This window comes from Pelodiscus sinensis, chromosome 7 (genome assembly GCF_052426305.1).
Source record: "Pelodiscus sinensis isolate ZL-2025 chromosome 7, ASM5242630v1, whole genome shotgun sequence".
Classification (NCBI taxonomy): domain Eukaryota; kingdom Metazoa; phylum Chordata; order Testudines; family Trionychidae; genus Pelodiscus; species Pelodiscus sinensis.
The window spans coordinates 72,636,460-72,652,071 of record NC_143058.1 but is presented as its reverse complement, the minus strand read 5'-3'; the positions used below and the strand labels follow the sequence as shown (position 1 = coordinate 72,652,071).

At 41.2% G+C, this 15,612-nt stretch overlaps 1 protein-coding gene across 7 annotated transcripts in view; it reads left to right on the top strand.

Annotated features, from left to right (window-relative positions):
- HECW2 (HECT, C2 and WW domain containing E3 ubiquitin protein ligase 2) overlaps positions 1 to 15,612 on the top strand; it is a 263,367-nt gene that overhangs the window by 159,558 nt on the left and 88,197 nt on the right. For 5 of the 7 annotated variants that reach the window (XM_075934227.2, XM_006117907.5, XM_089779881.1 and 2 more), the window contains 3 exons: positions 13 to 155; positions 11,664 to 11,764; positions 14,237 to 15,589. In XM_075934227.2, coding sequence (XP_075790342.2) covers positions 13 to 155; positions 11,664 to 11,764; positions 14,237 to 15,589 — 1,597 coding nt within the window. Of the gene's footprint in view, positions 1 to 12; positions 156 to 1,495; positions 2,196 to 5,463; positions 7,010 to 11,663; positions 11,765 to 14,236; positions 15,590 to 15,612 lie in introns of those variants that run through there. The other 2 variants (XM_075934231.2, XM_075934230.2) reach the window with 2 other exon arrangements.

Genomic DNA, 15,612 nt, shown 5'->3' with positions numbered 1-15,612 from the left:
TCTTTCTTTCAGAAATACTCTTTTGTTGCACTTCTCACAGATGTCTTGGAAATTGAAATTAAAGACAAATTTGCCAAGAGTCGTCCTATCATCAAGCGCTTTCTTGGAAAGTTAACCATCCCAGTCCAGAGACTATTGGAGAGACATGCAATAGGGTAAAAATAATTGATTATTTTACAACAAATAGTCTAGTAACACCTTAAAGACTAACAAAACATGTAGATGGTATCGTGATCTTTCATGGGCATAACCCTCTTTTTCAGATCATCAGTTGTGAAGATCAAATCAGCATCTGCTATATTGGAGCAGAGCCAACTTTTTCAGGCTAATTAATTGTATACTCACTGTGATTTACCAAAACAGAAAGTTCATCTCTCTGTTGCCTTACAACCTCTGATAAGAGTATGCTTGCATTTCTTAGTCTATTTTAAATGGATGTGTGTGTAAGCACCTGTGCTCATTTGTTATAACTTATTTTTAAAAGTTTTTGAGGCAAAGAAAAATTAATTTGTTGCTAAAAAATCAAGAAGTAAGGCATAGCTACTTACAGCAATATACAGTAGTGATTCAACTTAGAACAAACAGATTTTATTGTCTTGTTTCTTTTCTCTCGTTCAAACATTTCTTAATTATTTGCTTATAGTAAGAAAGATTTCACAATGGTTTAAGTAATTGGATAGAAATGAAAGGATTATAACTGGTCCTTGTTCTGAGTATTGGGAAAACCACAAAACTGAAATTGACTAGTACTATGAATGCAAGTTTGATGGGCCCTAAAATTAATATATTGTACTTTTAAAAACTGTGAATTTTCTTAGCTCTCTGTGCTTTTTTTTTTTTTTTATTTTTTTTAAAGACAAGTTTGCAGATAATGAAAGCAGGGGCAGATGACCATTCTGCGGGGCCCCAGGCAGCAGAATTCCGCAGGGCCCCTCTTTGCCACGGCGCATGCGCAGTGATGCCATGCACATGCGCGGCGGCGCCACGGCGCATGCGCGGGGCTTTCTGACGCGCGGGGCCCGGGGTGGCCGCCCCGTTCACCCTGCTGTATATCCGCCCCTGAATGAAAGTGACCATTGGTGGGGATTGAAACAGTCTAGTCGTACTTGGTGGTTGAACAGGCGTTGAAATTGTATAGTTGGGCAAGGAGGGAAGGACGAAAGTAAGAGATCTAGAGTAGAGCTAGAGATCCAGGACCTGGCATTGTGGGTCAGGAGGAAGATGGCTGTAGGTTGAGAGTGGGTCTGTCGGTGAATAGTATGTAAAGAAATTAAAATATAAATTAGGAAATAATCCAGTACATACTTTATCATGATATTTAAAATTCATATAATGCATTTAGTAGTACCAGAAATAGACAATATAGTAAATAATACTTCTCTTAATATTCATGCTTCTGAAAATAATGGTAGGAGTTGAACTTTGTCAAACATGTTACTCTTCTTTTAGGGCCTTATCCAAAGTCCACTGAAGTCAAGGAAAATTGTTCTGCCGACTTCAAGAGAGGTTCTGGTTCAGGCCCTAAGAAGCAGAAACAAAAAGTGAAAAGGCGCGAGAGTAACCTCAAGCTCTTTCATGACAACCAGGATGTGAACAAGTTTACAGAGAAAGTTTACAGATCCAGTACAATAGGTCTTGCTCCTGCTTACAGCTTCTTGAGACTTTATCCAGACTTGTCAATCAGGCAGGCTGGGAGTGCCATGCCTATGGAGACCCAGCCAGATAGCTAGTTTGACATGCCTCCGGTATGCTCTGACATGCTCAGAGCAACAAGAAAACAAAACCAAAAAGTATTTTGAGCGTTACTGGGCTACTATTTGGCCTCAGGAGTAGTGAGGAGGGCTCTGTAACACTGCTGCTGGAAACTCCTATTATATACTGAGATTGCTGCCTACAGGTGCTTCCTGTGTAACTTGTCTAGGCGGACCATTCTGAAGGAACACCTCACAGGCAATAAGAGGAATAGGGAAGTTGGCAGCAAAGGCTGCAAAAGTGCCTGGGTTAATCAGATCCTATTATGGTTGGCTGTGCCACAGCTGCCTGGCTACTTGAACTCTGCTTGTGTAGTATGTTGGACATGCCACATTTGAGGGGCTGATGGGACCAGCTCACTGTGAATCAACCAGTCCTAATACATCCAGTCCTGCAGAGCTGAGAGAGTGAGAACAGCCCACAAATGGAAGAACAAACAGGCGGTAAGAGGCTATTGGACCACCACTTAATTTTTTACTAATTTAAGGTGTAACCCGGCCTTTCTGGAAGTCTGCCAGACACTGAGGAATCCATAGAGACAGAGAACAATGTCATGCAGCTATTGTGTAGCTCTGCTTGTCTCATTAGGGGATTCAGTGAAACAAAGGGCTGCTGTTGTTTAGCATGGTAGGCCTAATATGGGATTCAGCAGGGTGTAAAAAAATAGATGCTTAAAAGAATCAGAGATTTTTTAAAAATTGTCCAATTTTCTTATTTAAATATAGATTTATTAAATACCTGTATAGATTTATTTAAAACTATTTGAAATTGACAACTTATTGTAAGTTTAGGACAACATAATGTATTAAAAGAATTTAAATACAAAAAATAATGTAAAGTAGTACATGTTTGCCACCATCCTTTAAAGAAAGTCAAACAAGTGAAATGGGGAAGTCGCTTGCTATGCATTGAGAACAGTGTTGTTGAAGTGATAAGCAGGCTTTGGATAGCAGGGTAGCCTCTTCTGCAGAAGCAGAGATATTATTTTTTTCATTTCAGTTTATTCAGCTAGTTCAGCTCAATGATGAGTTCATTCACAGTCAAGAAGCCAATTGGGAATTGAAAAAGCAGTTTCAAAAAGTAGATGTGAGAGAATGAGTTCTACTCAGTGATAAAATATTGAAGGACCCTGTGAGGCCATAATTAGTTTAATTCCTTAACTATAGAGAATTCTTCCTTTGTTTAATAAATGTTAGTTTATCAAAATGTGTTTTGCATTTAAAATGTTTTTGTTCTTTTGTACCCAACATTTTAAGTTAATGTTATTTAAAAAATGTGCATGCCTTTTGTGCATTTTAATTGAATTTGCATTTCCATTCCTACAGAGCTTGACACAAATCAGAAGTAAATACAAAACATTTAGTAAATAGTGCATCATTCACCATTTTTTAATCATAACAAAAATGTGAAAGTTAAGAATCTGAATAAATATGAGTTAAGCGACAGAAGAGCTTAAATAAATGTGGATATAGTGTATCCTCCAGGTTAATAAAAAAAAGGCACCAAATGTAATGTAAAGGGTATCTTTAGTTGCAGATCAGCATGTTTTAATGGTTACCAATGAGGATCGACCTTTCTTTAGGAAAATCACTAAATTAGGATTCAAAACATAAAACCATTATTTAAATTAAGTAGTCCTGCTTGCTGATTAAAATCAGTCCACCAAGGTGCCATGTAGCAGCTTGTATAAAACTGCCTGATTTACAGTAGGAGCCAGGGCTGTGCCATGTGCCCTTGAGTCACACAGAGGTACAGGGTTCATCTATAAATTTCAAGGAGCCTACTTAGGTATCAACTGAAAAAAAACAAATCCTTGCAAATCTTACACTTATTTCTTGAGCCCTGTGTGGATGCAAAATCGGTATGTGCATCTGCAAAACTGATCTGTGGATATCCACATCCATCTTTGTGAATACGGACACTTGCAGATATACATGGATTTGCAGGGCTCTAGGTACAAAATTTGTATCCACATTCAGATCCGCAAAAATGAGCCACAGATATTCACATCCATGGATCTGTGGATATGCGGGGCTCTACTTACTTCAGTAGCGCAGCAGCAGATGTGGGTCTCCTTCCAGATTCCCTCTTCAATGATATTCTATTAGGCGATAGAGGACACTCTCCCTTTGTCCTATGCTGAGAAGGGGCATAAATCATGGTACACTTGGCAGCTGGACCTTGAAGTTAACTTCTAAACCAAGATTTGTATCATCATCTTCTTTTAACCAATTGAAATGCCGAAATATGAAGGCTGCAGTATTCATCTACGTCAACATTTCTCTAACAGGGAACAAGGAAACTTAGACTTCTACTCCATCATCCTTCTAGTGTCCAAATTCCAAACAGAGGAAGGCTCAACTGGAAGTTCTAGAATGGATTTTCTCTGAAAACCATAGATTAGTTCAGGATGGAGACCATAAGTTCTACCAAAGCATCAATGTCCATCATTAATTGAGCTGACTACCTATTTACATATCATTATGCAAGCCTTCCAGAAGAGATATCTATAGACATGCAACAGAAAAAGTTACTAACTATACCTTTTTATTTCTGGGCCTACCTGTCTTTTTTAGGGTGTTTTTCCAAAATGCAAGTTAAAACATTACTTTTCCTTGAGCAGAAAGGGTTCCTGTATACACAAAATGTTTTCTGTCCATCCAAGTATTATTTCTGGAAAAGGCATACAGAGCAACCATATGCATGTTGTCACATGTTTTATGGCAATATCAACAACATCCAGATGATGTCATGAAGTCAGCATTATTTCTGGTAATAGTCATGTCAGCTTCCACAAGCATTTATTTCTATTAGGATTCAGAAGCCAGTGCTCAGAAGGCACAATCACATTCTTCATGAGTAACATTGATCATGGTTCTGATATCGTGGATAAGAATGATGGTCTCTAGCAACACCAATCTAGTGAGAGAGAGACTCCGTGTGGGTTGTTTTCTCCATAAATTTCCAGATTTCTTGAGTATGTAATATTGTTACATGTTTCCTGTCCTCCCTTGCCCCAGTGCCAAGGGGTACTTGGAAGATCATAGCTTGTTGCAGTCAGAAAAGACTGGTGGGGAAAAAAATATGCCAGCTTCAAGAGTTTGGGAACCATTTCATCCAAGGATAATGAAAGATGAAACCTCTAACATGGTGTCAGCAGGATCAAGCTCAGAGCATTCAGGTTCTAAGAGGTATCATTCTAGGCCTGATCAGCCAAGAGGTTCTGGTGGTGTCTTATAGCACTTCAGCATGGCTTTTAACAACAAAATGGTACCAGATCTTCACTGTGACTAATCTCTGTTCCTGAGTGCATATATAAAAAACAAGACAAAAAGAAATCTGCTGTATACTCAAGCACCTCACATAGGCTATGTGTACACTAGCAGGTTCTTGCGCCAGAAATATGCAAATGAGGCTAAGCGTGGAATATCACCGAGCCTCATTTGCATACCTAATGAGCCACCATTTTTGCAGAAGAGGCTCTTGCGCCAGAAGGAGCTGTCTACACTGCCCCTTCTTGCGCAAGAAAAACCCTCTTGCACAATGCCGCTACGCTGATTATTTTCAGGAATAATGGCATTGCGCAAGAGGGTTTTTCTTGCACAAGAAGGGGCAGTGAAGATGCTCCTTCTGGCGCAAGAGCCTCTTCCACAAAAATGGCAGCTTATTAGGTATGCAAATGGGGCTTGGCGATATTCCACGCTTAGCCTCATTTGCATATTTTTGGCGCAAGAACCCGCCAATGTTGACATAGCCCCCAAGAGGAGCATTAGCATTATTTAAGAAAGCAAAAGGAAAAATACAAGGGAGTGAAGTCTACAACCAAGAGTCTTTGGGGGAGAAACAACCTTAGTCACATGTTTGTCAGTGGACCTATCTATGTCCAGAACCCAGCAAAGAAATTTAAGTGTTCTAGGTGAAGAAATTAATAGGCCATAGCTACAATTGTTTAATTTTTTCATGGCACAAAAGCTTGCTTTTTTTGGGGCGGGAGTCATAACATACTCTGGGACAACCAAAAAAAGGCAGAGTGATTGGGAATTGGCTCTGCATTGTCAAGGGATGTTCTGGATCTCAAATCTTATTCAAATGGCAAACACCACTTAGTTATGCCACCTCTGCTCCCAAGGACAAAATTCTGCACTCAAGATTAAAAATAAATCTAACTAAGTACACAATGTGAGAGATGGATCAGTTAAAATAAGATATTCAGATACAGAATCATAAATACTAGGACTGGAGGGGTGACCCCAAGATGTCATCGAGTCCAGTTTCCTGCCCTCATGGCAGGACCAAGTACTGACTAGACCATCCCTGATTGGTGACTGCAATATGTTTATTATGCACTTCTCTTTTAGCCTTGAGAAAGTATTTTACAAATAGGGTATCTTCAAGGGCTTGGTCGCTATGTATCAGATGATGGTAAATTGTAGGCCTGAATGGATTACCTCAATGCAAAATGACAAGGTGGGTGAAAAAAGCTCATTCATTCAGAGCCTTGGAATTCTCCTAACCTGAAGATTCATATTCAACATACAAATACAGATGTACATTGGCTACCTGATCATATTTTTTTCATACCTTCACTGAGTTTTGCAAATCTAGAGTTTTAAAGGCCACTTTAACTTCTCCCATTGGATGACGGGGTCTGCATTATATGTTCATCCTGGAACGAATACATTTAAAAAACCAGTGAGAGTTCTCTCTGCTTATTCATTCTCTGTTTTTCCTCCTTGTGATATACTTCTTTTGGCCATTCCGTTGTAATGGATCAGCAGACTTTCCCTATGAAGACTAGGAACATTTCTTACTTTATCCAAAAATTATTTTTCTTCTAGCAGAAAAATCCACAGATCCAACCCACCCAGCACAAGGATTGTAATTCTGGGAAAGGCTTAAAGGATCTGGCTCTCTTCCATTTTCTTTATGGGCACAATATGGATTCATTGGAGTGGAATTTTCACTTTGTGGACATAGTATATTTCGGGTGAATTTTTATGGTGCGCTGCAGCATGTAATATGTGTATGATTTTTTTATTAATATATGAATTAAACTTTCAAGGACATAGCTCTACTAAATAGCTTTGGAAATATCTTGGAGTGAGTAGCTGACTAGGTCTTTGGGAGTGTAGCCACTCCAAGCTTCCCTGATTGACAAGTCTGATTACTTACCCCAAGAAGCTACAAGCAGGAACAAGACCCAGTTGTACTGGATCTGTTGACTTTTCCTCTAGAAGAAAGGAAATTTTGGGGTAAGGTAAGATTAATTTTCCTATTTTTCATAGATATTACCACCAAAATACAAAGTTGTACAAATGAAGAAAGGCAAATTCAGTTTGAAAAAAAGTTTTAATTTTTAAGTCTTTCTGCCTGTGTCTAGACTACAGGTTTTCTTTTTAAAAAAGTCGCCTTTTTCAAAAAAACTTCACCTGTTTCTAGACTGCAGCCGCATTCTTTCGAAAGTAAATCGAAAGAAGGCGGCAGTTTTTTTTGCAGTAAACCTCATTTTACACAGAATAACGCCTTTTTTCGAAAAATCTGCTTGTAGTCTAGATGTTCTCTTTTGAAAGAGGCTTTTTTGAAAGATTCTAGATGTAGCTTCCAGGTGGTATTTACTTGGGTAAGTTTTTTGAAAAAAATGTAGACCATTAAAACATTGATGGAGCCTTCTGTGGAGTAATTTTGTTTTAAAAGAGTCTGTCCATACACTTTATTATAATATTACGAGTAGCCCAGGTTCATATATGAACTGACTTTTGTAAGAAGTGGTGTATTTTAAAAACACATTGTTTGTTTATTATTTAGTTTCTAAATTTTAATACTTATATTTGTTTTATTGCAATAATTTTATTCATAGCTCAATTTAAGTAAATTATGATAAATCAGAATAAGAGACTTATTTGAATACATTTGTATAGTGCTTGACACTAGAAGTATACAATGATTCTGAGACAACTGTTAGAATATTGCTTAATTTGTTCAGTTTCATATTGATGCTGAGAATGTTTTAGTTCTCTAGAAGTGCATTATGTCAAGTTTGGGGACTATTTGATTTTGATCTGCCTATCTATATGCATGGAATTTCTCTTCTGTATATTTTGCAAGCAAATTCTGGAAGACATTTTCAGCCTGCATATACCAATTGTATATACAATATCTTAAATCATTCTGAGAAAGAAGGTTTTTATATTAAGTGCATGAGCAGAATATGGATTCAATTTGGTGGCGTGTTAGCATTAGAACAGCATTAAAACAGTCTTGAAAACTCTTTGGCCCTCTCAGGACAAGTAATTACTGTTGTTTTTATGGGCTTCAGAGAGTAGCCGAGTTAGTCTGTACAGGATAAACAAAAAACAGCAAATGGTCTGGTAGCACTGTATAGACTAACAAAACATGTAGACAGCAGTAGTGCTTAGGAGTACTGGTTAGTGATCAAGGGCCAGTTGGGTAGGCAGAAGACAGACACATAGCCCCGTCTCCTGTGAGTTTACAGTCTAGGTTACAACAACATAACGGGTAAATAAAACAAAATGATTGAAAGAAAAGTATAGACAATATAACTGTAAAGTACACAAAATTATGATAAAGTAAGAAGCCAAAACCAGTCTTTCTTTTTGGACAAGCTAAAGTGTAATCTCTTTTATAAGCATGATGACTTCAAGGACAGGTAATCATTTTGTATCTAGGTTAGTTAACATTAAAACTTTAGAAAAATGGCATGAATTCAAGTCCAGAAGGTTTATGTTTTTTCACTGTAGGTTTATATATTTTTATCTCATAGTGTTTGTATATTGTGGTCATCACTTCATTTCCTTATAAAATGAGGTTTAAGGGTAATTTTGAAAGAGGTGTTTCCTTTCAAAATAACCGCATCTGGACAGCGTGTCTTTTTTCGAAATAGGGTATTTCGAAATAGCGCCTGGATGTGATTATGCAAATGAAGCACCGGAAATTCAAATCTGCACTTCATTTGCAATTTTGCTCAACTGCATTTGCATTCCTCTCTCGAAAGAGGAATGCAGTGTAGACATACCCAAATAGAGCACTCTTTCTCCAACTTCCCTTACTCCTCGTACGATGAGGGTTACAGGAGTATGAGTAAAAAATCCTACAGCTTGACGGTATCTTGACTACACTATTTCGAAATAACTGCATTGCAGTGTAGACATTCCCTTATTGTTGAGAGTTCCATTGTGCCAAAGGACAAAGTTGTTAGCCAGAGTCTTTCTTCTGAAGCTTTTTGGTAACTTTGGGCCCAGCCTTTGGAGCTTTTTGAAGGTAAGGATTGAGACCTTGAACTTGATTTGATATGCTATGGAGAGCCAGTTCAGGTAGTGGATTAGAGGTTTGATATGTTCCCAGTAGTTACTGTGTAATGGAGGAGATGTGTGGCAGTGTTCTGCACTAGCTGGAAGTTTCCTAAGTGCTGAAGGCTTCATGCCCAGAACTTAATTAGTTACTGGATTTCATATCGTATTTTCTCTCATAAATACAGAATTGTACAATCTGCTATCCATATGTTTTCTGCACAGCTCTATCTTTATTAAAACAGAAGAGTACAGTGCCTCTACATTCTAATTTATACATATACTGGATGTTATAACTGAATATAAATAACAATTATATCTTCTGAATAAATGTCCATTTTGAAAGTTCAGATCTGAAAGATTTTGTAATTATTCATTATTGAAGTTTGTATCTGAGTTCTGGCTACTTTTGAGGAAAGTGAATGTTGAATAAGCATCATACAAGATGAAGTCTTGAAGCTGTCATTCTCTAAATTAACTTAATTTATGTTCTGTCTACTCTCAGAATTAGCCCCAACTTCAGCTACTTGTGCAAATGCACACATGCAAACCTTTCCTGTAGCCAAGAAAAGCCATAATTTGCACCAGTGGAACTTACTCTGATTTCAAAGACCGTATTATACTGCTATTATAGATGTGTATTTTGTCACTAACTGGATAATTTGTGATATAGCCACTGGTACCACCTCTTGTGATCTAGCTACTGAGCTAGATTGATTTATTGAGAAGGTACTTACTTCCCATTGTGGCTTTTTCCTGTTATGAACTGTGGATGAAGCAATTTGGCTGTTCTCCAGTTTAAGCATTGCAGATCCTGATTCACCACTAAATGACTCCAATAGATTACACCACTGAAAAGCCAGAGGAAAACAATGGTAAATCAAATTTACAAAATTAGGGTGTAATGTAATGCTGTTTAAAGAGATTCTTGCATTGATCATCCACTCAGATTTAATTTCCTTCCAGATGTAATTAACTGAATAAATAGGATTTATTTTCATTCACAAAATAAATGTAAACTGTAGTTGCTATGTGGAGCAAAACTTCATTTGGCCCGAGGAGCACATATTACAATATGAAAATATGAAATGTAGTCAATTGAAAATATGAAATGTAGTCAATCCTAACTATGCTTTTTTATGTGAATACCAAGCAGATGTTAATATCATGGCCTATCCTTATATAGGCAGTAAGGGTGTGATCTTCAATCCCTTCCTCCCCAAATCTGACTCATTTATGCTGCGTAAAATGGCTACAGTCGCATAAAGAAGCTCTAAAAGCTGTTTCTATCTGGAGGAGGATTGACAGCACAGGAGTTGTGAAAAATAGCCAAAAGACTATCTTATGAGGATCCCCTCCCATGTCCTGGCAAAGAGGACTTAAATGGAGGATTCTCCCAATGTCATGTGTGACAGGGCTGCAGGATGCAGTGGTGTGGCGATTGCAGTTGGCGCTGTGACCCATAGGGTAGCCAGGAAAGACTTCTGTAATTTAAGCCAGAGATGGGGAATCTACAGCCCGGGGGCTGGATGCATCCCCTGGCTTGCCTTGATCTTGCCCCCGAGGCTTGGCCCCTCCCCTCACATCAGGGATCCCGCGCTGATGCTCATATTGGAGTAAGTATTCCCAAATGGAGGGTTACACCAGTATAACTAGACTGGAATAAATGGGAAAACTTACCCATGTAGACAAGGTCCCCACAGCTGTCTAAATTACATGGGAGAGGAATGGCCAAAGAACTCTTATGTTCTTCAGACTCTCATCCTAAAACCTTATCTGAGGAAGCACATAAGCACATATTTAAGTGTTACTGAAGTTATTAAGGTTTAAGCACATGTTTAAATTTAAGTCCCTGCAGAAGAGTTTTGCTGAACAGGAATAGATTTAAACACATGCTTAAAGTTAAGTGTATGCACAATAGGGATGTAAAATCCCGTTTGATTAACCAGTTAAACACATTACTTAACTGGTTAACTGATTAAAGGGTATAGTGGGCAGAGGGGCCTTCCCAGCACCCTCACCACAGGCAGTGGTGTTTGCGAGGCACCCAGGTGCCTGTCCATGGCAGGCCCTCAACCTTAACTGGGTGAAACTTACTGGGTAATCGGTTAAACGTTCACATCCATAATGCATAGGTGCTTTGTTGAATTGGAACCTGAAAATAAAAATGATCAAGTATCTTGTTCAGATAATTAAAAATATTTTTGTGAAGTAAAAACCACCAGAGGGCAGAATGATTCCAAAAATGAAAAGGTTTTATCGTCTTAAAGTGCACACTTTTGTGGTTTTCATTATTTTTAAATTTAAAAGCAGATTGATTGATGAAAGTTGCCAATGCACAATTTATGTTTCGACAAAAGCTTAGTTTATGGGTATGCTACATTTCTACATTGCTTTGTGTGGTAATTAATTGTCTTTCAGAAAGTGTATAGTTTGCATGCTCTGTTACATAAGCTTATGTGATGCTCACTTTTATTAATTCATGATTCCCTATTACTTCTTATTATGCTACATTTCTCTGACAGGAACCGGTGATCTAAAAAATTTGAAAATTAAAGGAATAGTAAAAAGTCTAGAGAACAGTATTTTTTTTCTTCTCTGCAGAGACCAGGTTCTCAGCTATAACCTTGGCAGAAGGCTCCCAGCTGACCACGTAAGTGGGTATCTCCAGTTCAAAGTTGAGATTACATCTTCCATTCATGAAGGTGAGATTTAAAACCTGTGCACACAAATGAGTGTGTAGAGAAAATCATTATGTAGTATGACTATTTGTTACAAATACTTATTCTGTTGTGGATAATAACTGTACTATAGAAAAGCTTTGCATGAAACTGATGGACCGAGCATTTCAAATACTACTTTTGAGATTATTATTTCAGGTTGAGCCTCTCTGGTCTGGCACCCTCAGGATCTGACCAGTGCCAAAGCAGAGAACTTGCTGCACCACAGGAGGTCAATATTGTCTAGAAGCATTACCAACACTTCTGCTGCTTACTGAGCTGTTAGTAGACAGTTATGGATAAAGTAGATAGCACAGAACACTGAGAGCCAGGACTGCTGGCTGTAAACAAACTTTTTGAGACAGTGGAAAACCTGCCACACCCATAATAAATGGACATCTGGCTAAATAAAATCATGCTGGACTACAGCTGTTGCCAGACTATGGAGTGCTGGATTAGAGGTTCAACCTGTACAGGCAGTCCCCGGGTTACGTACAAGATAGGGACTGTAGGTTTGTTCTTAAGTTGAATCTGTATGTAAGTCGGAACTGGCGTCAGCCGCTGCTGAAACTGATCAGTTTCAACCGCGGCTAAATCTGGACGCCAGTTCTGACTTACATACAGATTCAACTTAAGAAACCCAGGTGTCCCCAAGTCAGCTGCTGCTGAAACTGATCAGCGGCTGATTCCAGGAAGCCTGGGGCAGAGCAACTCTGCCTGGGGCTTCCTGTAGTCAGCCGCTGGTCAGTTTCAGCAGCGGCTGACTTGGGGACGCCTGGGGCAGAGCAGCTGGGGTGCTGCTGGGTTGCTCCAGTAGCGCGGCTCCTCGGCGCTACTGGAGCAACCCAGCAGCACCCCAGCTGCTCTTCCCCAGGTGTCCTGATTCAGCCGCTACTGAAACTGACCAGCAGCGGCTGAATCAGGACGCCTGGGGCAGAGCAGCTGGGGTGCTGCCGGGTTGGTCTGGAGCGGCGCTGCGGGACCAACCCGGCAGCCCCCAGCTGCTCTACCCCAGGGGTAGGCAAGAAAAGCCTGGTCTGCTGGGGGGGCACTAGCTGCACCCCCCCCAGCAGCCCATGGAGACGGGGGTGACGGGACCGCCCAAGTCCTCCATGGCTTTGCTCCGTCTCCCTGGTCTGCTGACCTGGGAGACGCGGAGCAAAGCCACAGAGCACGCGGGCAGTGGGACAGTCCAGGCGCGCCGCGGCTGTCCCACTGCTGGCGTGCTCCGAGGCTTTGCTCCCCGTCTCCCTGGAAATCAGGGAGACGGGGAGCAGCTTTTCTCGCCCCGGAGGATGGGGGCGGCGGACCGCGGTGCATCTGGGTGTCCCGCCGCTCCTGTCCTCCGGGGCGAGAAAAGCCCCGTTCATAACTGCGGATCCAATGTAAGTCGGATCCGCGTAACTCGGGGACTGCCTGTACTACTAAATACTAATTTTATCCTATTTATTTTCTACTTTTTTATAGTCAGTTGAACTTATATTTTCATCGTAGGGCAATAACTTGACCTCGTACACCCTTTTCAATTCCTAAGGTGTAAAAATGACTGTTGGGTATGTCTACACAGGAACTAGACACCCATGGCTGGATCATTTCAGCTGATTCAAGCTTGAAGGGTGCAGGATGTGGGGATATTTCACTGCTGTGCAGGCATCTGGTTCAGGCTGGAGCCAGGCTAACATGTGAGAGGGTTCCTGAGCTCAGGCTCCAGGCTGATCCTGGAAGTCTAAACAGCAATGAAACAATGCATAGCCCGAGCCACACTGGCCTGAGTCGGTTGACATGGGCCAGCTACAAGTGTCTAGCTGCTGTTAGGGCTGTTAATGGTTAATCAGTAAGCCTCACCCTTAATGGTTAATTGGAGGGGGCTGGAGCAGCCCCTGCCTTCTGCAGGGTCTGCTTTGAGGCAGGAGCAGCACCTGACTCTGGCAGGGGGCCACTTCAGGCCAGCCACGGTAGGCTGGGGGGCTACTCCAGCCCAGCCTAGCTGAACAGCTCCCCATGTGTCCTATTTAATCAGTTAACCAGTTAACTAATTAAACAAGATTTTACATCCCTAGCTGCTGTGTAGACGTACCCTGTGACTCTTCTCCCTCCTTGGGTTTCCAAGCCCTGCCTCCAGCCCCAACCTAAATATCTAAAGTACTGTTTTTAGCTCTGAAACACAAGCCCCACGAGCCTGAGTCAGAATCACTCATTTTTGAGATTTCCATTGGCAGTAAGGCTCTTTAGAGAGGAAGCAATGCTGCCACTTTGAAATGCCACGCGCAGACGGGGTCAGCTGGGGACTCCTCAGCTGATCCTGGGCGCTACGTGGACTTTTCCCCGGAACCTGGGATCAGCTAGGGATTCCCCAACTGACCCCGGGCTCTTCGTGCTTTGAAATGCAGAGATATTAGAATGAACTGACTGACTGCATGAATGTGTTTCATTCCCAGTCTTTATCTTTCATTTCAGATGCTTCACCAGAAACAGTTGGGACTTTACTAGGCGTGAACTCTGTAAATGGAGACTTAGGAAGCCCCTCTGATGATGAGGACATGCCAGCAGGGCATCATGATACACTTCCAGTGTGTTCAAATGGCCCAATCTTCGAGGAGTCTGTTGGAAATGCATTCCCAAAGCATTCCTTAAGGATTAGTACAACCCTAGAAACGGACCAGGATGAATTAACTTCAACCGCTGCAAGGTCATCACCTACCAGAGGTCGCCAGGACTCACTGAATGACTATCTGGATGCAATAGAACACAATAGTCATCCTAGACCTGCGACTTCTGCCTGCAACGAGCGTTCACTTGGGGCATCCCCAAAACTAAGGAGTAGTTTCCCTACTGACACGAGACTTAATGCTATGCTTCACATTGACTCAGATGAAGAGGAGCATGAGTTGCATAAAGATCTGGGTTTTCAGTCTTCGTTGGAAGAAAATGGTGGCTTAGTAATGCTTAATGGTGCTACAAGGAACGTTGAAGGACATTTTTTAAGTTATTCATCATCAAATCCAATAATGCAAGATCCTGCAGAGGATGGGAAAGCACTGGTCTTTGAAACGTCTTTGCAGTCCTCTGATGACCACCAGGAGATTCTCCAAGGGCTACCACCAACAGAGTTAGCAGGAGAAGAAGGTGAAGACCAGCCAGATTTTCAGAACATTCTGTCGGTAGAACAGGCTGGCAGTGAGCTGTGTGCCGATCAGGCAGCAGAGCAGCCTACTAGCAGTGCAAACACGGGAGCTTCAGACTCTGCTGTTGTTAGCAGAAGAGGTATTAGTGAAACAGAATCCATTGACCAAGGATCTGAACCTTCCCAGGTGTCCTCAGAAACTGAGCACAGCGATGCTGCTCGCACAGAAAGTGTCAGTGAGGCCAGTACCAGGCCAGAAGGAGAGAGTGATGTGGAAGGGGCAGACAGTTCCTGCAATGAAAATGTGACTACACGGCTCTCTTCAGTTGAAACTCAATGTTCTTCTTTTGAAAGTGCCAGGTTTTCTGAGACTCCTGCCTTTTCTTCTCAGGAAGAGGAAGAAGGAGCTTGTGCCACTGACATGACCAGAAGTGAGCCTGTTGCAGTAACACAGGAATCGGTGTGCACTCCAGGCTCTTTACCTGTAGTGCGGTTACCCAGTACTCAAGAGGAGGGGCAGCCTGCTGAAGGAGAATTACAAGATGGAGATGACTTAGAAGAAATTTGGCAGAGGAGGAGAAGTCTGCAGGCTGCAGCTGCAAGTAGCCAGTCTCAGGATGAAGAAACTGGAGGTGCCCAAGCTGCTTGTGTGGAGGGAGCTACGCAGGTTGAAGGAGCTAGTGGAGGTATTTACTATGGTAGACAGACA